At 37.7% G+C, this 26770-nt stretch overlaps 2 protein-coding genes across 2 annotated transcripts; one reads left to right on the top strand and one right to left on the bottom strand.

The window, feature by feature from the left end:
- Positions 1-1353: 1353 nt before the first annotated feature.
- On the bottom strand, positions 1354-26768 carry LOC144628316 (uncharacterized). The gene is made up of 17 exons (XM_078486408.1): positions 26387-26768; positions 23526-23632; positions 22632-22716; positions 21831-21884; positions 21270-21379; positions 17869-17925; positions 17510-17562; positions 17297-17379; positions 9815-9846; positions 9484-9611; positions 7771-7853; positions 6949-7008; positions 4763-4847; positions 4535-4593; positions 2377-2444; positions 1980-2016; positions 1354-1889 (listed from the first exon to the last, which is right to left on the bottom strand). Exons 1-17 carry the CDS (start codon positions 26621-26623, stop codon positions 1809-1811), a joined length of 1419 nt encoding a protein of 472 aa, XP_078342534.1. The 5' UTR covers positions 26624-26768; the 3' UTR covers positions 1354-1808.
- Positions 13169-14557, top strand: LOC144628047 (cannabinoid receptor type 1B-like). Its single transcript, XM_078486099.1, has one exon. The coding sequence runs from the start codon at positions 13358-13360 to the stop codon at positions 14309-14311; it is 954 nt and encodes a 317-aa protein (XP_078342225.1). The 5' UTR covers positions 13169-13357; the 3' UTR covers positions 14312-14557.
- Positions 26769-26770: the final 2 nt, after the last annotated feature.

Genomic DNA, 26770 nt, shown 5'->3' with positions numbered 1-26770 from the left:
TCGCTGATTGGCCAGAAAAACTGTTTTTCTGGCCAATCAGAAAGAAGGGATTGAAACGCTTCTGGAACTGGTTCGGTAAAAGAAAGTGCCCAGGGGCTCTTCCGAGCTCGTTTTAAACTTTCGCCCAAAAATCCCGTCGTCCCGATGAGCTGCCCGTCGCCCCGACTAACTGCCCCTGGGTCTCCGAGGATGTTTTGTATTTAGCCTTTGTTTGATGTCTCAATAAATGTAAATTAATTCCACGTTTTTCGTAAAAACTGAGTTTTGGGTTTCCAGAGCCCTAGAGCCCTAAACCCATTCACCTCACATTACGCATTAAAAATAAATTTAAATTTGAATAAAAAAGTGTATTTATTACAGTAAATGATGTCTTAACTAATTAATCAACGAAAATGCGAATGTTAATATTGGAAATTTTATTTAAAAAAGAAACGGTGTTAAAATAAAATTACTTAACTATGGATCAAATATCTTACCCATCGTAACCTAACAGAACACCTCTACCACATTATTAAACTCATTTGTCGAAATGTGGGAACGAATCAGTGGCGTAAAAATGGAAAAAAATAATGTTTATTGCTAGTTTAACCTTAGCCCAGCAGAATACTTGAAGTATTAAGGTATGCAAGGAAAAGCTTACAAAAGAATATAAATTTCCATTTTGATGCGTAAACATTGGCAGAGAAAACGATTACTGATGAAGAAAATATCTACTAAGCGGTGTTATGCACTGGAAAGTTTCTATAATAAAACCCAAACTGAAATGTGAAAAATTGTTATGGCTTCCAGTTTTTTCCTTATTTTATTTATATCTATATTTCTTTACAAGAGTTAAAACTGACCCTAGAAGCTTATTGCTAAAAACGTAATTGTGTTTAAATAAAGGCCATTCAATCATTTATTCATAAAGGGAAAGAAATGACTAGCTGGGACATTTTTCTTGCCGTTTACGCGTGCCATTCAAACTGAGTCGCCTTTATAGTATACCTTTTTCTCTAACAGAGCTAGTTCCGTATAGTGGTGAAATAAATAACTTCGCATTTCCCAGGGAAATGTTCACCATAAGCTGGTAGGAAACAAGCATTCACTATTTACATATCATATTTTGTATAAGTTGCTGGAAACGCCTTGTTTCCTTGGTTTGTCACAGAAAAGAATATCTGACACCCGTTTCACTGTATAGCAGCTCTTGTTATTGCTTTCCACAGATTCGAGGATAGCTTTCATTTAAAAAAAAAAAATTCCTTAAAACACTGGGACTCCCCCCCCTCAGGAAATCCTATTGATAATAAGCCCCACTTCCCTCCCCACCCCCCAACGGGCTTATAAATAATAATATTATTTTCTTCAATTGTTTTTATCTGTTTGTTTATTTGTTTTTTGTTTCGTTTCATTTTGTTATGTATGCATTTGATAGTTTTTCTTTTCGTGTTAATAGAACTTGTTTTTGGTTTGTTTCATATCATTATGTTCACAGATATTTGAATTTCAGTCACCCCTAACCGTCTAGCATTCCACTTTTTACAAGCAAACGCTCCTTCAAATGAAGGATACTAAATTCCCTCCAACATTAAAATATGTTCAAAAAATGGCATAACGTTTCCATGAATTCCTTCTATCAGCGCGCGATGCATTCTGGTAGTCCAGGACGCTTTCGGTAAGACCGCTATGTGTTTCGGGTAGGGTCAATGACCAGCATTCATAGCGGATTTCACGTAATTTTCCCATCATTCAACGAGAGAGTGGTAACACGACACGATGACTCGCTCAAGGCTGTTTTATAAAAGGGAGTCGCTACTCTTTCTTCATTAAGCATTTCGTCTTCGTTTGTCTTTAGACTTCTTGATGTTATTTATGACCATGTAGGGATCGACATTAACATTAACCGTCTGCAAAGAAAAAAAGCAGCAAATAGGATTTAGTAGACGTTAAGAAATAATGCACGATAAAAAAAATAATAAAAATGGCACGTTACTTACTCCGAACAACATAAGTGAATCGATGTCCGCTCGCATCCTAAGAAATAAGATTAATGAGTGGTAAATAAGAGCCGTCTTCACACTAGAGACGGAAAAATAGGCGAGTTTTTCGTCCAATTTGTCGTCTGGTGTGAAAAGGGAATGGATAGGATACAATATTAGACGAACGTCGTTTTTACGCCAAACTCGGATGAACTTCATGTCGAGTTATTTGTTACAGACGAACAACTCACAGAAGAGTTGGAGACAAAATCAGGCCACGATTCCTCCATGAGAGCAAAAGGTAACCGTAAAGAATTCTAACATGGTTGAGATGCAAAGGGCTAGTTTGTCACCTCTATAGACAAGATAAGTATCGCAAACGGTACAAAAGAACAAAGTAGGTAGCGTTACTTACGCTTCCGCTGGGCCACGGTACAAAAGTCTTATTATTGCAGGCAGGTCACTACCATCAGCTGACGGGATCTGAAGAACGAGTAAAAATCACTTGTTAGAATGAAGGATTTGAGCTCTTCAGCTTAACACAAAAACGCTCACATTACTGAATTTATTATTTTTTTTGTCTTTCTGTCTGCTTTATTTGTGTTTGGTAGTCTGTCTGTCTGTTCTGTCTATTTCTTGTCTATCTGTCGGTCTGCTCGTTTATTGTACTTTAATGAACCTGTACTTATTTCATGTAAAGAGGTTTCTTAATTAACTGTCACTAAAAAGTCTGTCTGTCTGTAAGTCTGTCTGTCTGTCTGCTGCCTGCCTGCCTGTCCGTACGTCCGTCTGTCTCCCTGTCTAGTCTGTCTGTCTGACTGACTGTCTGTGTGATAAAATGACTCCTTGTTCGTTCTTTCTTTAAGGTGGCTCGTTCCTATTTATTTACGCGATGGTTGCATTTTTGAATCGCGCTTTTTGGCAGGAAAGATTTCATCGATTTCTTCGAATTTTTGCGTCCTGAATGAAAAATGTTCGAATTTACGGAAAATGGCATTCGTTTTTCAGTCGGAATAAAATCTTTTGAGATTTAAACATATTTTGAAAATCTAGTTTTTACCAAAAATGTCTATAACTTTAAATCCCGACGACAGATTTCTCCCAAACCTTAGCAAATAAGCCTCAGAGCTCTCAAGTTTTGTATCAGGAAGTTTCATGACAATCCTGACCGTGCAACTCGCTGCACAAAATGCTGGTCAAATTGTATCTAAAAATGCTTCGCTAATGCAATCATGTCAACTGACGCACAAATAGCGGGACAGTGCAGCCAAACTATCGGTTATCTGCAAGGATGATGATCCCCAAAAGCTTATCAAAACGAAAGTGAGGAATCAGAACCCTACAGCAAACACAAGCAGTGCAACAAGAAGCGCAATTTTATGACGCGTGCAAGGTTAAATTAGATATTTTATATTTAGCTCCCCTATGTTGTATTTGTTCATTTATTTTCGAAAAAAATCTTAGCATGGCAATAAAGAACATCTACGAAAACCCCTTACCAGTTTTCATCAGAGTGGGTTCCCATTCTGAGGAGACATTAAGCTGCCAAGTTCAGTACATCTAACTATCCGCTTTTCGACTGCATCGAGAACCCTTGTGCTCAATAAAATATTCAAGTTAGCCGACTTTGTTTTCGAATTCCTCACGGACAGTTTGCCACTTGGGCATAGCGAGTGTTCAAATATGAAAATTGGTTTTCTTATTAAAATGATGTTTTAATGCTTCCCAAGACTTGTTATCCCCAAGTGGCAAACTGGCCGTAAGGAATGCGAAAACAAAGTCTGCAATCTTGAATATATTATCAGGCACAGGGTTTTCATTGCAGTCGAAAAGCGGATGGTGGGAAGTATTCAACTTGGTGGTTTAATTTCTCCTCAGAATGGGAACCTACTATGACGAAAACTGGTAAGGGTTTTTCTTAAATGTTCATTTTTGCTATGCTAAGATTTTTTTCGAAAATAAATGAACGAATACGTGATAGGTGAGATGAATATCAAATATTTAATTTTACCCTGCACGCGTCATAAAATTGTGCTTCTTGTTGGGCTGTCTGTATTTGCTGTAGGTTTCTGATTACTCACTTTCCTTTTGATAAGGTTTTGGGTAGCATAATACCTCCAGATGACCGATAGTTTGGCTGCACTGTTCCGCTATTTGTGCGTCAGTTGACATGATTGCAAAAGCGAAGCATTTTTAGATACAATTTGACCAGCATTTTGTGCAGCGAGTTGCACGGTCAGGATTGTCATGAAACTTCCTGATACAAAACTTGAGAGCTCTGAGGCTTATTTGCTAAAGTTTGGGAGAAATCTGTCGGCGGGATTTAAAGCCATTGACATTTTTGGTAAAAACTAGATTTTCAAAATATGTTTAAATCTTAAAAGATTTTATTCCGACTGAAAAACGAATGCCATTTTCCGTAAATTCGAACATTTTTCATTCAGGACGCAAAAATTCGAAGAAATCGATGAAATCTTTCCTGCCAAAAAGCGCGATTTAAAAATGCAACCATCGCGTAAATAGATAGGATCGGGCCACCTTAATTCGCTTTGGTTTGATTTCCCGATACTTACCAATTTTGGAAACACCATTCCTGCACTGATTGCGTAGAGTTCCATGTCGTCTCTCAAGGCTGCAAGCGAAACAGAAAACAAAAGATTGGCGGCTGTTTAGATCTTTCACCTCATGTCAATTTTAAAAAAAACTGCTGTACCTAAGAAGTTACGGCTCATCGGCGTAGATTTAAAAACCGCTGTACACAAGAATGGTGAACCATAAATCTAAAGTGAAAAGCAACTTACCAGAAACACAGTAGAACAAAAGTTGGAAGAGATCTTTACACGGCTCTTTGCTAAACAGCATGATTTCATAGGACGCGCTTGGAGTCTGTGAAATAGAGAACATCAACAGTCCGTTAAAAAGCACTCTCTCTAAAGGGGACCACTGTAGCACAGAAGCGGCGGAGCGTTTCGGAACGTGGTGGGGGGGGGGGGGGGGGGGGCTAAGACTGCCCCAAAAACACTCGGCAGGTTTTCATATTTGGAGCAACATTTTTCCGTTCTAGACCGAAGATTTTCAAAGATTCTCCGACCGTTGTTCGGAGGCTAAACGAACGTTTCCGATCATTTTTCGAACTTTTCCGAAGATAAACGAAGTTTTCCAAAGACGTCAAAGGACGAGACGGAATATCTTGACAAACCATTTTTACGCTGCGTTCGCGATATTTTCGGCACCAAAACGTGGGGTGAGCCCCCCCAAATTTTCGTTTAAGGGGATTCAGCCCCCCTGCCCCCCTGCTCCGCCTCCTATGTAGCAATAGGCAACAACCTTTTTACTCGGGATGATGCCATCCCGAGATATCAGAGGGGCGTTTGTTCACGTCACATGTGTGCATATCTAAATTAGTTAAATTACCTGTATGTCGATTGCTTATGGTAACAATTTGGACTACGTTGCCCCACTTTTCAATTGCATATGCGCCTTGACAAATAAACACGGATCACAGTAAAAAAACGGCCAGTGATTTTACAAACAATGTCTGTTGACAGTGAAAGATATAGAGTTGAATTAAAACTGTCGGTAGAACAGACAATGTTAATATTGTCATTCTGAAGTGCTAAGAAGATATTAAAACAGAGAAGCTTCTATATTAAACGTCTTCAGACTTCGATTTTCAACGTGTGGGGCGAAAAAATTTTGATTAAACTTGTCTTTAGGATATTGCAGATATTGTCATCTAAGTACTGGTCGGCTACCCGCTGTTTGAGACAACTCATCCCTTTGTATGTGATTCTTCGTGCTGTGCTTTACTTTATTTGGATAAACGTAATTTTTCCGAGTCGTGGCGAGAACTTTGTTGTTCGTCGAACTGGCCATATGCCTTAAGATTACATAAAGGTAAGTTTTTTTATTCAATGTCAGTGTCGTTTTAGCTTCCAATGATATTTAAGACTTGGGCTCGCTTGAAGCTTGCGAACGTTGTTTCGAGTTCTATATGTAAGCAAAATTCGATCGAAAAGTAAGCTTCGAGTCCTTTGATATGCCCAAAGCGATTCAGACTAAATACACATACAGAACAGTTACTTGAATAAGCTGACTTTATACTAAAAATTATTTGATCCCGAACTGTTGATTTGATAGCCAATGCCTTGCAAAACAATTTTCCTTCTGAAATTTCGACTTGTAAGCTTATTTTATGTATTAAGGATTATCTATTTAGATTTATTTTTTTCTTTGGCCCTTTCCATATAGAGATAGATTTAATTAACATACAGAATTAAAACAACCACGTTGCATTAGCAAATACATTCAAGGCGGAAATGAACTTTTCATAATTCAAGGGGAAACTTTTTTAGGTCTATTTATCCAGTTGTAGTGAAAAATAATTTTCCAAACACGAATGAATTTTATGGCGACACGTGATTTAGACTTGTCTTGACAGTCTTGACACAGACCGTCACTGAAGGTGTCAATTTCCAATCACGCAATCAAAAACTTCACCATCATTGCGTGACTTGCGTGACTACTTCCCGCGTTTTGTTAGCTGGCGGGTGGGCAGGACGTTTGAAACACTAAAGGCTCGAGGTACTTTGGCGTATAATATACATAATTAAAGGATTGATATCATTTTATAAATTTTTGTTTGCTTATAAATTTAGATGGAAGTTTGGATTTTGTAATCAACAGGAAATTCCTTAATCTATGTCATGTGCGTTGAGATAGAAGGTTGAATTAAGTATTGTGTTAGAGCAGTTTAGAATTTTCAATTCAACAGGAAATTACTCAATAAAATAGACTTTACAACTGTCAAAGTTCAGCTAAAACTTTGAATCCTTTCTAGCAGTACTTTCGACCGACTGTCCATTTTACTTAATTTTTTCCTCCTGACAAACCAAAAATATACATTGAATTGGCCAAAAGCACAAATAGCAGAGGCATTGAAACAATACGGTAAAAAAAAACAGAAGGCATAAGATTATCAACTTACCAAATATGCAATAACGCTGGCATTTCCATGTTGGACTGCAAGCCCTAAAGCGCTGTGGATCTACAAAGCCAAGAACAAGCCAAAAATAATATAATAATCGGTATTGCTTTGGTTTACACTGAAGACTAATGAACTCTAAAGTCTTGCTCGCAAGCCTGGTGGGTACATTAGCGGAAGATTGTCTTTAGTTTCGGAAGGATAAAGCACCCTGGATTAGGTGCTGGTCCCTCGCATGTTACAACCGCCCCCCCCCCCCCCCCCCCCCTATTTCAGTTTCCGGTTATTGTATTCCCTTCATACGAGATAGAACCACCACTGGAGAAATAAGCAAATGGTACAGAATTCCCCGACGGTTCGCCTCAAAACGTAGTCCAGAATCTTCGAACGGATTGTCCGGAAAATTACTGTTCATCGTCATTTGCTTTCCATTCGAAATTTCGGGGAATTTTTGGTTAAGGGGTAGGCACCCCATATATACTCGAGAACAAAATTTAAGGACAATTACCAGGACTCAATTCACGAGCGCTGAAGTATTAACTACAGGGCTGCAAATAACAGTCGGTCATCGGACATTGGCCGACCAAAATTTGCTTATGTCCGACGAAATCCGAATTGTGGTCGGACATGATGTCTGGACAATTTTTGATCATAAGTCATTTGTTAGAACTTGTAAGTGGCCTTTTGTTTTTGGTGATGTCCAACCACAATTTTGTTTTGTCCGACCAAGATGGTGTCTTAGTAGGACATATGTCCTTTCAAGTGAAAAAAAATTATTTGCTGCCCTGTAACTATAAAGCAACGACGTCTGAACATCCTACTCACTTTGTTGAGAGCTGAAAAATAGTCCTCGCCGTTATGATCTGCGGAGAATTGCTTAGCGGCTGCTTGAAAATGAGCCCACCTGGCTGGAGAAATAAAACGCAACGGACACATTAGAAAACAACAAAAATATTTCGTTTCAGACAAGAATAAATGTGAAATACGAAGAGAAAAGACCATGCTGAAAAGAGTGTACGTTTTTATGTGTGTGAAAGGGGTTCTAAGTCTGTGAATAAAACCCTAGTGCGTGACCATTCTGATTCAAATGAGTTCTCTTGAGCAGTACTTTAATGTGGTACTGTTTATCGTTATGCTTTGCAAGTATTTCGAACTAAGTTTCAAGTCTGTTGGAGGAAACCCTAGCGTGTGAGTGACCATTCAAATGAAAGCTTTTGAGTAGTACTATTATGTGGTACTGTTTATTATGCGTACAAGGTAGTTTTATCTTTTAGTTTAAGGATGAAACCCGAGCCAGGGGCGTATCTAGCCTATAGGCCCGTAGGCCCGGGCCTACCAATTTTTTAGCCCGATTTTTTAAAATGTGCTTCAGTTCAAGCGAGAAATTGTGGCTGAAGCACTTTCAAGATGAAAATATGCATTATAAATATTGCAACTACCCTTTCTCAATTGATCAAGTCTCTAGCAAGTACAAATCCTTGGCTGCGTGACACTTGCACTTTAAAGCATAAAAAGGTAAAAAAAAGTTCTCGTGTTCGAGCATTAAGTGGCAATTTAACAAAATAGCGTTTCAGACGTTTCGGTCTTTTTTAATATCAAGACGTCTTAGTTCAAACCACAGTCAGTAGCCAGCCTGGTCTTAACGTTGGAACTTTTCCATGTACGCACGCTCGCTGCCGAACCTGTGAACAAATTCTTTTAATCCCGCCCTGCAGGATCCCAAATGCTTTATCGTTATCAAGGATGCTTTCACCTGCGAAACCACCAGCTCAGTGTATGGCATCTCTTGCCGCCGTTGTTCTGCAGTCTACATCGCCGAAACTGCACACTACGGCAACGCTTCGTTGAGCACCTCCACAGCATCGAGAAGAACCTGCCAGGCTTTCCTGTCGCAGAGCATTTTAATTCAAATGGGTACACAATTTATTATTTGATGCACAAATCTTCATTCTGGGAACCAGTCAGCCGCGCTGACTGAATGTAAGTCGTCGCGCGTTCATCGCACGCACAACTTGCATTAGAACTTCAAATCTTTTTTCGTGGCGCTAGAAAATTTCCCAACGAAACAGCACTGACTTGACTTCCACTGACAAAGGGCTAAGCCCGAAATATCTGGAACGATATATTGTTAAATTGGCACTTTATACTCGAACATGAGAACTTTACTTTACCAAGTGATAGGTACATGTAAGTGTCGTTAAAGACAATTGCGTTTATATATTTAACAATGAGTGAAAATTGCCGGACTTTCTCAGCAATGAAATGCCAAAATTTGGGTGCTGCCGAATTGCACTTTTGAGGGCCTTTATCTGAAGTATAACCTCGAACCCTCCCTCCCCCCCCCCTCCCCCTAGAAGCAGCCAGGCCTACAACTCTTCAGAAAGCTGGCTACGCCCCTGCGAGCATGTGACCATTCAAATGGAAGCTTACAAGCAGTTATTTTTGTAAAACGTTTAAACGGATTGAAGGGGTAAATGAAGGGGTAAATGTAACTTAACTCAACGCAATGTAGCGTTTCCCGTCAGTCCAAGTACTCACCGTAATAATGGTCTGCTAGAGCCACATGAAAGTGAGGGTGAACCTGACTGGCGCTTGCTCTTGGTAGGGTATCCCAGTAGATGTGAGGAACCGTGTGTTGTTGGTCATATAAATGTGCCCGGTGAAACCTAAAAGATATTCAACGCTAATAAGATTACAAGTAGCTGGTAGCTTTTTGTGACGGCGGAGTATTTTGTTTTGGCGAGAAAGGGAATGTTACGAGAATAGCAGCAAACTCGTGATTGATTTCGAAAACCAGTCGGAAAACGCTATGAGCGAAATTCTGAATGGCAGACATGCAAATACCTTACAGAAAGGTACAATAACTCACCACTTCTGGGCAGTGCCCATACCATCCAACAACTGAAAGACAAGGGGAAAAAAGATTAATTCCGTCGCCGAAAATGTAACAGAGGCATATTTTGAGCTTATTGAAAATGCGATATTTTAGAGAGTTTAGTTTTACGGATTTTATACATCTAGGTCCCAGTCGCACATTTATTTTTCTCGTTAGAGACTACTGGGCGCCAGTCGGAGTTATGCACTAACTGCAAAGTCGCCTACGATGCCGAGGGCAACGAGAACGGCGCTAAAAAAGGTTTTTAAGCAATACAATGGCTCTGCATGTACCCTATTCTTACTAGTTTTCGCGCGTACTTAATTTCGTGAAAGATCGAGAGCCAAATTTCGCGAGTATTGATTTTCGCGATTGCAAGAAAAATTTGAGAAAAGGAGTATTACATTTCGCGATTTTGTCAGTGTTTTATGGAGCAGTCGTCAATGATCGGACTAAGTGACTACTGGAAACGTACAAAAGTCTGGCTCAGTGTAACTACAAGAAGCGTGCACTGAAACGGAACCTTTGGTGACTGTACTCAACAGTTTTGGCCAATTTTCTAGAGCGAGACACTAATCAGAGGAAGGGTGCTAGTCAAAAACAAGACAAAAAGATATTTTCAAAGGTAGATAGATGCAGTTCCAAACAATTAAAATTGTTGTTCTTATGATATAAAATATGGTATTAATTTTCGCGTGTTTAAATTTCGCGCAATGTTTTCTTCGCGCGTACTAAACTTCGCGATTATTTTGATATTGCGAAAATTAGTACTCGCAAAAATAAGTAAAAATAAGGTATCTAATACATCTTGGTACATTTTTAAGCCATCATCTACAAAACACAATGACAAATTTTTAGTTTACGAATTGTGAACGTGAACCACAACATCGAAGTTTCCATATATCTAACCGGTAGGCGAGCACTGTTTTACATATTTAGCTAGAACGTAGTCCTTGCTTTGACAATAGACAATCTGAATAAATCTATCTTGATAATCGAGAACTGCCTTATAAAAAATATGCTTTTTAAAGGTGCCATCCTCGACGACTTCGTCCTGGTTGCTAAGCAGCGTTACGCAGTGTCAATAAGCCAGACACCTGTGTGGATTTTTTTTTTTAATTTGAGAAATATTTCGCACAATATTTGACTTTTAATACGATTACTCATAAGTTCTATCGTCTTAAATTGCAAAGCGCCTTGTCAAGGGCTTCGTTTCTGTATCAGCTTTTCTTCAAACAAAACCTAAAAATTGTCATGGAAAAATAAACGCTTTGACGCATACCGCCAAAATGTACACAAGAAAATTCATTTTGAGTGTTTAGATATATAAATTAATCCTCAGAAGTCATTACTTAAGGCTTCAACTTGCATTCGCCGTTAGCATCGAAAAAGATCCACACTTCTGACTAAATGGCAAGACAATTAAGACCTTTAGTTCCACAAGTTCAAACAAACGATATCGCAATTTAATTCCAATCGAACACACTAGCAAATTAGTGTTTTGACAGAATCGATTTAGCTGATTAAACAAGAACGCTTTTGAAATTGAATTCCACAAAGCAAACCGCCTTAATTATAAAGGATTCGGATATAAAGACAATGGTGTAGTTGTCGGACATTTTTTTGGAAACCGTGTTAGTTGCTAAGACGATAAATTTTCGGTGTCAGAAACACAGAATGTTTTGCCGAATTTTGAAACATGTGCAAACACTTGTTTCTCGCTAGGTGTCCCAAATTTACACAATAGTGGGTTGCAAACGCTGAATTCCAAACAATTTTCACCTGTGATTGAAGCTGATACAACTGACATCCCCAAGATAGCCGCCCATGTAAAAAACCATGCTGAAACTTTTTAGCGATTTTCTCTTTCGCTTTGATCACCGAAAACCCTACTTTAAAATCAATCCGTCAAATTTTTGACTTAAAATAGCGATAAACAGTTATTGCGAGATTAATTTCATTTTTTTTTCTGCCCAAAGCTCACTAACAAAACATTGAATTCAATCGTTATAATTTTTAACCCTTGATAGTGTTAAACTACTAGATAGTCGCGTTACAAGAAACAATGTTCGCGGTAAAAAAATGATAATAATTCAAATGCGAAAATAAAAACTACAACGAATTTTTTTTTTTCAAGATTTTTTTTTTCATTTAATTAATTTCCAACACAAAACTGAATGGAAATTAGTTCCCACTCAAAATGGAAATTTCTTTATAGAGAAACTTAATGAAAATACTCGGCCATTCATAATACATGGGGGGAGAGAAGTTTTATGAATGGCGTTCACTAGGAGAGTAATAAAAATAGAACAAACTACAGGAAACGACGAATTACAAGCTGTAATTGTGTAGAATTCAGAGAAGCGAGATCGAAAAATCAAAGCTTTAAAAACTGAAATAAATCTGGCGTTCGTTTTATACACCTTTTTGAATTGAAAATTCAAAAACCACCTTTGCACACCGCAAGGCAAATAGCAAAAAACGGCACATTGTGTACCATGTAAATTTCTCTAGCAGGTGCTTGCTTTGAAAAGCATGGGAGGTTTGCAACTTAACACGAACAATAACAATTAAAAAACGCTCAACAGCGAAAGGCGAAGACAAATGTCAACTTCTGAAAACGACGCCTGGTTTCTTTGCTTACTTTCTTGCCCAAGGATTCAATGACGAATTAACCGTGACGAGAAATGACAGCTAACAAACAAAAAACCTAGAATCGCTAGCAAGGTTAGTTGAGGTATCTAGGAAACATGTTTAATGGGAGATATTTTTACCAGATAGTGATCGAGTTTCTTTGTGCGTTTTAAGGACTGTCTTCGATGGAGTAGCTGATAACGACAATGAGTATTATTCATTCATTAATGTTCTCTCTCTGGTTCAATATAGATTGAGGGTGCCTACAAAATGGAACCTAGCTGCCTTTGTTAACAAGATATGGCGTTTGGCGACTGAGAAAAAGCGAGGATATCGCCATCACATTATAAATAACATTGCAACGTCAACTGCGAAGAATATAACAAAACCACTGAAAACTGAAGTAACAAAACAGCAAAATCGTTTTATACTCTGGGTTCAAGAGAGGTTTATAATATAGATTGAGGGTGCCTACAAAATGGAACCTAGCTGCCTTTGTTAACAAGATACTGGCGTTTGGCGACTGAGAAAAAGCGAGGATAATATCGACATCACATTATAAATTACATTGCAACGCCAACTGCGAAGAATTTAACTAAACCTCTGAAAACTGAAGTAACAAGACAGCAAAATCGTTTTATACTCTGGGTTCAAGAGAAGTTTATAATATAGATTGAGGCTGCCTACAAAATGAAACATAGCTTCCTTGGCGACTGAAAAAAAGCGAGCCGGATATCGACATCACATTATAAATAACATTGCAACGCCATCTGCGAAGAATTTAACTAAAGTAACAAGGCAGCAAAATCTGTTTATATCCTGGCTTTAAGAGAAGTTTATACAGCTCATTACAAAGGTATCAAGATAAAGCAAAGTGGACCTGTTGAATGCTAACACACAAAGATGAATTCAACAACTAATTCAAGTTACTTTCAGCCGCAAAATCTCGGCACCGTGTTTTTAATCTCTGGCACATTTCTAGCTGTGATTTGTCCATTAACCGTCCTCGCTAACGTTTTACTCCTCGTAGCTATCTACAAAGATCCTTTCAACACGTTTCGTACGCCTACAGCTTGTTTTCTTGTCGGTCTAGCGGTCACAGATTTGATCACTGGTCTAGTCCCGGAACCGATGGTCACTAGCTGTTATTTCATGCACTACCACGGCCACCCTTACGCTTTAACACGCTGCCCAAAGATGTTTAACATTGCGGGTATAGTCGCTGCTATCACTACAAACTCATCTTTCTTAATCGTTATGGCGTTCACTTTTGCCCAGTATGTCGCAGTGGCCTTCCCACTCAAGTACAAACGCTTAATCAGTGTCCGAAAGACATTAATTTGCGTTGCGGCCATATGGGTGTATTCAACACTGTTCGAAATGTCGCGAACCATGGGTGTCCCTCGAGAAGTGCTAGAACAAGTTGACTTGTATCTCCATTCGACATTTTCGCTGTTATTCACCATCGTAACTTATATACTACTTCAAATCGCCTTCCATAAGCAAATGGCCGAGCGCTCCGCAACGCTACACACCACAAATACAGTAAGCATGACTACACCAGGCCTCGAAAAACCCCGCAAGCAAAAACGAAAACCACCGGTTGAGAGGAATTTTGTACGGCTAAATCTTCTCCTGATCGTTATATTACTTGTGTGTTCGCAGCCGAGCGCTATCTTGTGGTATATATACTTGTATGCAGGAGAAAGCGTAAAGAATAGCCAGACTCTATTTGTGGTCCGCGTTATCGCTGACAACACACTCTACTTGAAGTTTCTACTTGACCCGTTTTTGTTCGCTTGGAGGTTGCCCAAATACCGTAAAGCTCTGAAGAACGCTTTGTGTAGAAACGGTTAAAACGACTGCAAACAAGGAAACAAGCACAAATTCGAAATAACTTCTTTTTTGTGGAAAGAAATGATTGTATATGTATAGTTTAAAGAGCGTTCGACCGGTGTGCGAAAGTTCATTGGTTTAACTCGTGTCGGGACCTTTTACCTTCTGTCGCTGACTTGTTAACATATTTTTCATTTTTTAATTGTTATTTTAGATTCGAAACAGCTAAATGCTGATAGTGATCAAAAGTATAAACGGTTGTTCTATTTACCTACTAGAAGATGGTTTTCCGTGTTCTATAGAAACCGCTTGGGTCTGAAGCTGCTAGTGGTGCCCGGCCGTTAGGCGGGGCTCGCTGCTTTTCTGACCTCAAAGTGCATTATTTTCTTTGCTGGCCTCTCTGGGTTGATGCATTAAAGAGCACAGAACTAACAAGAGTCGCGGCCGCTCACGGCATTTACAAACGCACGCAACATCGGTATTAGTGAAAGTTTGGTTTATTCTTTTCTTTGGCGGCTTCTTTATAAAATCGATACCATTTCACATTTTCCTATTTATAGTCCTTTCTCCGCTCTTCTCACAACCGACAATCTATGAATTTACGCATTCATGTGTGGTTAGCCTACTTCATTCAGTCTGCGTTCGTCGCCGTCAATGCCTCTTTTCGATTGTGGAGTGTTCGTCTTGTGTGGCTAAAGGTTCTCTTGTTCCTAGAGTCCGGCGTTGCTAAATTTCCAAAATTTCGGGCGTTCACGGAAATGTGGCGTAAACTCGAAAAATCAACGATCTTTCTTCATCTGTCGCTTCCTGGCACTTCTTACTTCCATTTTAAGCAAGAAACGTTTCTGATAAAAACCTGCTTAAAGCATCATTAAACCACAAAACAAGAGAATAGAGGCGAAGTCGACGAAGTCGTTCAGCGTTCGACAAACAATTCGCACATCCGGGGTACCGGGCTTCTATAGTTCGCTTGTTCTATAAAAAAATCCCGCTAGAATTCCATCGCGCGTATACAGCGGCTATATTCTAAAAAGTAATAGCAATGATTTATTAGATTATTTAATATTATCCACAGTCCGTTCGAATTACGCCGCTACTAATAGCCAATTAAAATGTAAAACTCGCCGGGTTTATAATCAAACATTCTAAAACCACGCTATAAATTTCATTAAAAATTAATCGGTGACGCGCTCTCCCTCTCTTATCGTTTTATCAACAAGAATTAAAATGCTCGCCAATCAATTATCCTCAAATGGCCCCAAATTTAAATCAACCAATATTTCTTTCATCTGGCTATCATAGAGTTGCTGAATGTAGACCACAAATCATGCCTTCTGTTACGCCTCAAAGAAACTAACAGAAATCTCAAGTACAGTCGAAAGTATCACTTGCGAAGGATACCTTGCTATTATGGAATACCCAAGCTATTACGGACATATAAAATGCTCAGTCACAAAACATTTTCCTTATTCAACTTTGAATAGAAAGACCTAGAAAGGCTTTCTTTTCTTTTTTCACCAGAACGAAACGTTTTCCCCGAATGTTCGAGTGCTCAATTTTGCTTAATCTTTCATCCTAAAATCCGTTGTTTTCTTGGTCATTTTAACGCGGTTTGGCTTGCTATTGATATGATAGAACATTCGAAGTAATGCTAAACGTGCCATTTTTTTTTAGAAAACGAGGTGTTGTACTTAACATTACTACCGGTTGACAAATTTAAAGATAGAACGGTCATGAAAAAGAACAGCACTATAATTTAAAAAAAAAAAAACTTTTCTACCAAACGCGCAGTAATTACAGGCAACTCTAATGCCGCCAACCAATCAGAATGCGAGGCAAAAACACGTAACCGGTGCCAAGCGCGGGAAAACTGGTGACCCGTGCCAAGCGCGGAATTTGTTCTTGTTCCTGATTGGTTAGGAAAAAAACATGCAGCCATTGCCAAGCGCGGGAAAACATGCAGCAATTGCCAAGCGCGGGAAAAGTTTCATGCAACCGGTACCAAGCGCGGGAAACATGCAACTGGTGCCAAGCGCAAGGAAAAAAATGGAATCGGTACCAAGCGAGACTCGAAGAACATGCAACCAGTGCCAAGCGCGGGAAAAAGCACGTCGAGCCAAGTCGCAATTGGATCTAGTCTTGCTTCTCATTGGTCAAAAAAGCAGAGCATTTAGCAAAACACTTTGCACGAGATTTGTTTACCAACTACGAAGCAGTAAACGAGACTTAGTTTCAGTCACGTGTTATGTCAGTCAATTGTTCCTTCAAAGAGTTCAGAGGGGTAATTGTTACTATTAATGCAACGATTGTCGAGTATACATCAGAGTACTAACAATATCAAGGAAAATAAAAAAGTAGTGTTAAATTTCACAAACAATTATTATCTAGAAATAAAATTTATCTCATATATTGTTATGGTTTCAGAAACTCTTCAATCTTCTTGCTAGCCCACGAGCCTGATCATTTGTTCGTTCCCCAAATTGTAAAGAGTGGGCGAGCTCGACCAGATTGCCTCGGAAATCAGTACAGGCCAGCCCCCATGCCTCCTTTTGACAAAATGCTAATTAAATTTTGTGTAATTAGACCAGTTTTCAATTGCGTTTCGTAAAACCAAAACCAAAGTAACACCTTTGGCCAATCACAAAGAACACAGGCAATTCAGTTCAAACCAATCAAAACTCGAAGCAAATACATGTAGCCGGTGTAAAGGGCTGGAAAACGTGCGTGAGCGAGTCACGATTGGTTTTAGTTTTACTTCTGATTGGATGAGAAAGTGGCGCAAGTTTTTAAAACCAATCACTAAGCATAGTAAAGCAAACCCAAAGCAAACACGAATTACTTAGCTTTCGACACGCAAGTGAAATCTGTTCTACATAGTACCTGTAATGATAAAACGTGCATAAATTAGCGCGCGCTAACGTTGAAGATGAACACTGTGCTAGTGAATAAGAACAAGATAAGCAAAATTGTAAATTGTAATGCTTAGGTAAAACTTTTGCTACTGACCATTTCTTCGTTGATCTCTAGAGGGTTGTGATGTTTCAGAAGGATGAGGCCATGAAACTTCTCTACCTTGAACGTGTTGGATACTGCAAAAAAAAGAAAAGAAAAATTTAAGAAAATTAGGTCAGCGCTATCCAACCATCCTTTTGTCCTTACTTTTTTACGACGGTGATTCTGAAACAAACAGATCAAAAATATTAAAACATTGTACGATACCTGAAACTGAGTATTTAGACTCAACTCTTTCAAAAGGATCCTGAGCAGTATTTCTGGAAATAAATTCACAAAACAATTTTTTTTTTTTTTTTTTTTTTTTTAAAAAAAAAATTTTTTTTTTAAAAAAAAAAAAAACCAAAAACCCAATAACAAAAAAAAAAATACCTAAAATACCACCTACCCCTTAAACAGACCATAAAAATTACACCAAGAGAAAGACTTGATACCCTCAAACTAGTTATATGTACATGCATTCTTCAAGCCCGCAGTAATTGTCATATATCAGAACAGAAAAGTTTGAACCAAATACATAGTTGATTTTGCAAGAATAGGAAATTATTACTGGGGATGCAACTTACATTTTATAATTACAAAAGTCGCAGTCTTTTGCACTGGATTGCAACAACTCTGCAACACTGAAAACAAAAACGTCAAACAGTTAGTTACAACTAATTGCAAGTTTACATGTACAATGCTCACTGAACATTTCAAGTCTTCAGGGTAAATAATGTTTCAGCAAGGTCATGAATTACATTGTGTAACCTTTAAAAGTTGTCACTGATCATAAAAGAATTAAAAGGCAAGTTGTTGAGTAATACACAAAAAAATGCTGAATTTGTATGTCAACCTGCAATCTTCACAGGCCTCTTTGATCCTCAGTTGTTAAAAAACCAGAAAAGGATTGACAGAGAACTGGATGCCAGCACAAAACACAAGGCACAAGGGGGTGGTGGATGGGGAGCAAGAAAAAAAATAGGGACTGTGATCATCTTTGGAAACAGGTGAACTCCTTTTTTCTCCAGAAATGGAAAATTACCATTAGTTGAAAGGTGACAAAAATGCCACCACCTCAACAACAGCCAAATAAAAGTGGATCCTGGAGTGTCTGACTTGTGGTTTGCAGCAGTCGCCATCACTGACATAGGCATTTTTACTCATAATAATGTGACATACATGGATGCACTGTAATCACTCTATTCTTTAATACTAACTTCATGCAGCAAACCCAAACCCTTGTTTCAGAAATTAACCCTGCCATTAGAATATTAACTAGTGGTACCTATCGGTAGAAATGCCAACGAGTACAACGGGAGATCGAGAGAAGAAGGGAGGATAATTGTAAATGTTTGGCTGAAAGTACGCTTTATGATTTTGGTCCGATCAATAAACATTGGGTGTTTTCTTTGAAAATCTTGAATGTATCTGGAATAAAATGCGATTTTGTGAAGGCTAAATGAGGAAAAAGTTCTAAAATAATACCGTGAAAGTAGTGAAGATTCAGTGAGAAATCTTCAAAACTCCATGTTTTTGAGAGTTTCAAGCCATTGTTGTTCGATGCCGCTATCGTTGCTGTTTTAGCGTTTTTTTTAAGTCCTAAAGGTCTTCATCAAAGTTGCTATGACCCACTGAACTCGGAAAATAAATTACGAAACAAAAAGCAAACTTTTACAAAGATTTGCCAAAACAAATCATTTTAAACTTTCCACACTGCAGTTAAATCCACTCAACATGTAAGTATCCAACAAATTTGAGGTTCAATCTTTGTGGCCAAAGATGGAACAAGTTTATTTTATTTTACTACCACCGTTCCGAGAATTAATTCATCACGCGCAATGCGTGACGTCTCAAATGTCACGTTAAACTGTTGTTGTTGAGACAGCTTGGAAAATTCAAGGCCCGGTTGTCCGAGAAAAAAAAACTAGACACTCCAGTAAAAAAATGAAGTATAGGGCATTTATTTTATAAATTCGAGAAACGAAAAAAAACTCTAAATAGCTCTCTTCTGATCGATAAAATCCACGACACCAAATTCGTTTCCCTGTTGTTTTCATAGCCCGACCTAACTTAATTACGCATGCAAATTTGTATGACTTCGAAATTTTCGAAGCTTTGGAAATTTTGAAGCTTTGTAATGCATTTCTTGCCTTCATCTTAAATGAAATTAAATTCTAAACAAAGTTTAATTCAAGTTTCTTTCGTATTTCAACCTCTAGTTCGGGAATTTTGGCTTTTTGAAGCAAACAGATTTGAAACCTCTTTGTTATCTGACACGCATCTTGTCTGGGAATTTTAGTTGCCAATGCATCATGCACGTGCTAAACAAATCTAACAGGGCTCGAAATTGCGACTCACTGGTCGCCAATGCGACCAAAAATTGAGTGCTGGCGACTAGATTTTCAGAACTGGTCGCCAGCTGGCGACTCACTCTTCGTCCGTTAACTTTTGGTTGCATTACTGTCTGTTTAAATTCTCGTTTGCTTGGTTAAAACGTAGAAACAAGAAAAAGTTAGTCCACTCACCAAAATTCTTTACATGCCGCGTAACATTTTCGTTCACAAACCACACACTTTAATCATCGTTTGTAGCGCGTTTTAATATGTTATTTGCTAAACCAGCGTTTAGCGTTTGTGCAACGTTATGGTTTGGTTCATTTCTGTCGTTCGAATCGTTCATTTCTATGGGTTGAATCGTTCGTTTAATTATATGGTTTGAATCGTTTGGTCTGTTTGGTTAATTTTATACAGTTTGAATCGTTTCAATCTTTCTTTTGGTTCGGTAAATGTTGTTTTCAAATGTTGATGTGATTTATAACAATTGTTTAACTGATCGTTTGAGGCAACATTCAATAACTTTGGTGATTTTATCTGAAAAGGTTGCGATTTTAAAAGGACGGCTTTGAACAGAGACGAAGCGTCTGCCGGTGTCCGCTAAAAATACACAAGTTCACACGAACAATTAAGTCTTATGTTCTAGCGCGCAAAGAATCAATATTTATTGCTTCCAAAAGCAAATTTGAGATTTATTTAAATAACTTTTTTGGATCCAAAAACATTTTGTGTTCTATTTTGTCTTTGTTAATTCTTAGTTGGAAGCCGTGTTATGTAAACATTGACAAATTTGCATTTCGGTTGAAATTTGATATCGTTTCATTCATATTGGGAAATTTTATTATCGATTGTTTTCCATCTGAAACCTTATGCAACTAATCGGTTTTTTATCAGAAGATATTTATCTAACCATATAATACAGTTTAAAATAATGACATGCCTACGATCTTTATTTATTCGACGCCTACTTTTTATTCTTTACCATTCCCGACCAGATTTAATTCATGCAAAAGCACGTGAACTAAACCTTGATCTGTACGCGTGGGAGCAAAATTTCTTATCTCATCTTGTTCTCGCAATTTTCGAGTACAATATAATTTCACTCACATTTTCCCCAAAACAATGTTACAAGTTTATAATTCGTTTTCTTTCATAAAGTAAAAATTTATTCGCAGTGTACGCGTTCTTGCGAACGGGTCCGAAAACCTCGTTCTTCTTACGTGAAAATTGTATATTAAATAAGTTGGCGACCAAACTTTCTGATCTGGCGACCAAATTTTTCCCTTTAGTCGCCAGCTGGCTCCTAAGGAAAAAAGTTAATTTCGAGCCCTGAAATTAGTAGCACGCTGATTGGCCAAACTACAACAAAGTGTGCACGTGCTGAACAGATTCTGCTGAACGGATTGGCTAAAAACATCGGAAATTGTGTTTTCGACAACTTCCGCCTACATCCTAATATGGTCAAAAAAATATCACTGACGGAACCGGATTACACGCGAAAATCGAGCTGAAAGATTCTGAGATTTTTTCTGCATAGCCCTCACACTACGCACGGCTCTATATACTGCCGCCGAGACAGGCTCGCGTTTTCGCTCGCCTGTCTCGTTGGCAATAATGATGCTACTGTCTGGGTGACAATTTACTTTACTCACTATTTCTTTGTTTCTTCACTCGCCCCTCCTCCAGCGCCTGGTCGCTTTCCACGAAGAGGATTAAATACAGTGGATTCTTGAGTGTATAAGTTATCTACTGACGTAATGTGCTGAAAAATAGTAAATTAAGACAGTGATGTTAACTGCTTTGTCACCAATAAAACTAGCTTAATTAAAGGGGCAATGTCACAGTATATTACTGTAAGTCATTTTTCTGATTCTTTCAAATTGAAGGAAACCTAAAAAAAAAACAAAGGAGTAATAAAAAGGCGAAAATAATCAAGGATGGTTTTGACTGATAAAGATTAAGACAAATTTCGAATGTTAAATTTGAAAAACAAATTGCCATTTTTTTTTAAAATGTGTTGTCCATGATGTAGCTCCTTTTAGTCATTGTTATTATTAGCAAATAGAAAGAATAATACAATATACACACAGTGATTGTTCAAGAGCCTTGAGCTATTGCCTGGTGGAATTTGTGGGCTTAAACAACTGACTCACTGTGATCGAAGGTAGCCACTAACAGTCTAATGTTAAAGTTTTACTGCATTTAAGATTTACCTGTAATGATGCTTCTTTTAATAATTCTTCTTTGCCACCAAGCCATTTTAAAACCTGTAAAGGAAATTCGAAATTCAGTGAATATATATACTGTTTTCTTTTATTTTGGCAAATAAAAGCAAGACATCAGTGGAGTTTCATTTTGAAAATCTACAAGAAAAAGAACTTTTTAAAGTGCAATTGTCCAAATATAGTATGTGTAAATGACATGACTGTACTGTCCAATTACTCACACATAACGCGCTGTTTGACAATGCACGTTTGATGAGTACAGTGTACACAGACCAATAACAAAAATGCTCAAGTAGGGCTTTCTGATAACTGATTAGATTCAATAATACCATGTTACTAATCTTTCAGGTATTGTAATTTATTGTAGTTACATGTCTGTCTGTATATCAATAAATTAATTGCCCTGATGAAGTCTTTTGTAATAAAGACGGAATATTGGTAAAGTCAAATTTTCCAGTTTTTGACTGTTATATTTTAGTTTATCTGGAATCAATCACAACAAGGATGTTTTTGATCAACCCTCCAAGTTTACTTTTTTCCTTAGTGGCCATTTGGCCACCAACTACTCAAGTTTTGGTCGCCAGTAAAAAAATTTAGTCACCAAATTAAGCTGATGCTTTCAATCATTCCTCTCAATTTTAGTCGCCACGCTGGCGACCTTGGTTCAAATTTAGTCGCCAGCTCCAAAATTTTAGTCGCCATGGCGACTAAAATGGTCTTAACTTGGAGGGTTGTTGATGAATTAAATTATAAATTAATTAATGTATTTATCAGGTTTATATATCATACCTTGGGTGCAAAGGTGTCTGGTATTTTTAATGGTGCAGTTCTATCTCTCACATGATAAATGTCACTAAATTTTTTGTATAAATCCCTGAAAGTAAAAGGAAAAATATTAAAAAACAATCAGCATGAGCAAAAAACCCTTAGCTTGAATTAAATTAAATGTTATGTACTCTAAAGCATGACTGTGGTGTTATTGTTGTGACATCATCACTGTACATGTATGTAGTTGTTGTTGTAAGTTTTTGTTGTTGCTGTTAGCTTGAAGATTGCAGTTTTTTCTAGTGGTTCCTTAAGTGGTTAAATCTTCTAACTTACAGCGATACAATTAACATTCCAAAAGTATCTTTTGTGTTCACTGTTTAGCAGGTTTCGACGGTCGTAACAAGGTATGTGGGATCAGGAATGGGATGAGATCAGGGAATAGAGCCAAAATCCAGCATCATTGTATCATTGCATTGCTTTGTTTGGATCAGGGACCATGAGCTTCTCTAATTTGGGATCAGGGATCCAAAAAAATGGGTGAGAAACAGAGTCATCAAACAGGCCCTTTTACCCTTACATCATCTCTTCACTCAGTTACAAGAAGGACCTGGATGATTTCTCAAGAACAGATATTGTCTAAATTACTCTAGAGGGTCCAGTGTCTCAGCTGAAGAGAACTGGAGCTTGTTTTGTTTAGTTACAGTGTACATGTAACAGACAGAAACACACTTTTGACTGGTAGTGTTAGGACTTCAAAACAGTCGTATCTTTTGCGATAGCACTCGGTCTTCAAAATTTATGACAGCGAGAGGTTTGGAGCCAATGTCAAAACTGTGAGTGAGACTGAGGAGAGACCTGTTTTGCAGTCTATCAATAAACCAAATAAAATAACATGTTATTTTTTCCTTGCCATACCTGCAGTTTGTGCTTAGAGCATTTTTCCAAGCATCTACAAATTTCCCAAGATTCCCTATTCCTTCACTATCTGTTACAGTCTCTAAACAGTTCTTCTTGAACCATACCTATGTCATACAAAAACAACAACAAAATTATTCTTTAACAAAAAATTAACAAAATCTACTGGGAATAGTAAATGTGACCAAGTGCATTGTAAATTATCTTTACTCCATATTCTTTTTTGTCATAAAATAGAAATTAAAATTTTGTTTACAGAAAAAACAGCTGTGGACACACAGCTACATGTACATTCTACTTTATTTACTGGAACACGGCAGAAACAATGGAAAAGTTTTGATTCTGTTTTTCATCTTCCTAATGCAAGACATCAAGCTTATAAATTATTCTCATCCAATGTTCATTTGCATGACCACATTTAATTAAATTTTAATTTTTTTTTTGTTTGAAGTGTACACTCATGTGCATGTATTGTCGGAATGAAAATAATAACTACAGGTTAATTAAATTTCTTATTTGCGGGTACATGTAAATGTGAATCGAGTGCTTTGTGGAGAATATTTAATATATATACCGGTACATCATTCTATATACCATTTTAAAATAGATAATTTTAATAATAATTAATATTTAAAAACTTAATATATAACTTGTATGATTCAATACACGGATCCCGAGTTTCAGACTTCCATTAAGTCAGGCTATTGTGTTTTGCGATGTTTAACAATGGTCTGACTTAATGAGTGTTCACTTTTCCTTTGAATTTGGACCGAAAGTCTATTTCCACAAGCTTCTTGGTCACTAAATTTTAATTCACCATCTCCTACACCTGATTTGTAAATTATCAGTACATTGTATGTGTACTGTTAAGATTACTTAGCCAAGGAGGCAAACTAGGACAAGTTGGCTAAAATCTGATTATATATTTTGTCAAGATTCAGCAGGATTTTATTGTTTCATTAAATCAACAAATGCATGCATTGAATAGCGAGGCAGACAACGGTTTGCAAGATGTCAGAGGAATCTTGGCAAACTCTAAAAATTTCAGCAATATTATCTTGTGAAATCACACAGCACCTGATACTTTGCCGATGAGGCCATAGGTCTACCTGACTAAAATCAGATGATATTCCGTATGATTGAGAAGGATAAATGTTTTATTATTCAACAAGTAGTCAATGACAATTATTTACAGGTAAAATACTGTGGCTTTGTAGCACTCTGCAACACGCTGGACGAATCTTGGCAAACTTTGTATATTGCTGGATATCTGTTGTGTACAGATGATGCATAACAAGGGCTTCCCGAACATTTGTGGGAAACATGACAATTCAGGGGCGGATCCAGGGGGGGTGGATTGGGTGGCTAGCCACCCCCCTTGATCCACCAGAAAAATGAAAATAAACATACAAAAATAGAAAAAGCAGACAATGTCCATCCACCTTTCATAGTCTGGCGGCCGTTCAAAGTTAAGAAAGGCCATTTTTCCAAAATAGGAGATTTTCGACAGCCTGTTTTACGAACTTCTGGCCCAATGTAACAAAACATGTGTGTATAATTTTAAAAAATTAGATTCCTTTTAACTTTCAAGAATTGTTTTAGCCTTGCAATGATTTTCTTCTCCATTAACATCTTTACAGCGAGTTTTCTTACCGTTTTTCGCATCGAAGCGATTTTTCAAGCAAGCAAAGTCGCCAAATTTGTCCCCAGGCCACTTTGCCAAGAGCTAAAAATTTTCAACCCACGTGGGTGAGCAAAAAAAATGCATATCTGTTCTTTCCTGTAAGTTCGTGGCCTGTCAACTTTAAAATTTCAATCACTGTTCAATTCATAACTGAGAACTAGACTTTTTCTCCGAAATATAACTTAAGGTAAGTTGAGGAAAGAATATTTTGCCAAATTATCAAGGAAAAACAGTGATTTAATAACTTAATTGACAGCTGTATAAAGCTGCTCAGAATCGCAGAAATCACGTCTAAGAGGCTTCAACTTTTCAAAATTTTCTGAGGGGGGCATGCCTCCAGACCCCCCTAGGGGGATGGAGCCGATGGCTCCATGAAATATGGGCCTCACATTCACAATCATTTGCACTCCCACTTTCAAAAAACTGCTTAAAAGCCTGAACACCCCCCCCTTACAAAAAGCTGGGGCTTGAACAATACAGTAAACAAAAAATATTTGATAAACAGCCACCCCCCTTTGAAAAATCCTGGATCCGCCCCTGCAATTTGTTGATTATTAAAAACATGGGATGTTTGTATGTACTTTGCATCTTATATATTTTTGTTGTTGCTGTTCTACTGAGTAGCCTTAAACGTCAGGAGTCTCCTTGTGCCCCAATTTAAACCACAGCAAAAGAGGCATCAGATATACATCAGTATAACAATTTTGCCCAGTTACAGTACATTACAAACTTTTGCAAAAAATGTAGGGTTGAGGTACAAGAAGATGACTTACATATTTTCTTGCTATTGCTAAAAACAGTCAGTTGGATTTGGTGAATTTTATGCATAAGCTCATGTAGTTAATATGTTATGATGCTCAGCTGGACTGTGTTGAAAGTTTTTGACAAAATTTCCATATAACCACATACTTTTAATAAATTATGCATACAATTTCGTGAGTATCAATGCTGTTTGTGTGTGAAGGATATAGTCAAGTATGAAAGAAATTGTATGCATGCAGATATATATAAAAAAAAATAAGTATAAGACTATATGGAAAACCTTTCAATTTCTCTGGTTGTTATTCAAAGATCAATTTGTTAATATCCGAACTTGTTTGTTTGGATTCGCCCTGGAGGCTATTGTTTTAATATTGTTATACAGGAGGACACAAGAATCATTTCAAATAATACTTACACTATCAAATTGTATAGAGTTGTCGTAGGTTTTCAATGAAATCCCTGAAGGCTCATTGCTACCAGTTGTCGTGAAGACTAGAGTCAACTTTTTCAAATGCTCGGAAGTATTGCCATCGGATACGAAATAAAAATAAAATAATGTTATCAAGACCAGGATTACAAGGCCCCATATCAGTAAGTACTTCTGCCTCCGATAGCCAACCATAGAGCTTGTATTGGAGGCAGAAAAACGCATTATTTCATGAAGCGAAACGTGTTGCCTTGTTACAACATCTTCCTCTTCCTTGGTTGAGTTGGCGGACGGGAGGGACTAGAACTGAATTTACAGACCGCTGGTTAGAAGGAACGAGGAGCTCTGGGTTCGCTAAATTTCGAAAATCGA

Source organism: Oculina patagonica, chromosome 10, assembly GCF_052425735.1.
Source record: "Oculina patagonica isolate OP01 chromosome 10, crgOcupat, whole genome shotgun sequence".
NCBI classification, from domain to species: domain Eukaryota; kingdom Metazoa; phylum Cnidaria; class Anthozoa; order Scleractinia; family Oculinidae; genus Oculina; species Oculina patagonica.
Note: the sequence above shows the minus strand (reverse complement) of the source record. Positions and strands in the feature narration are given on the sequence as shown.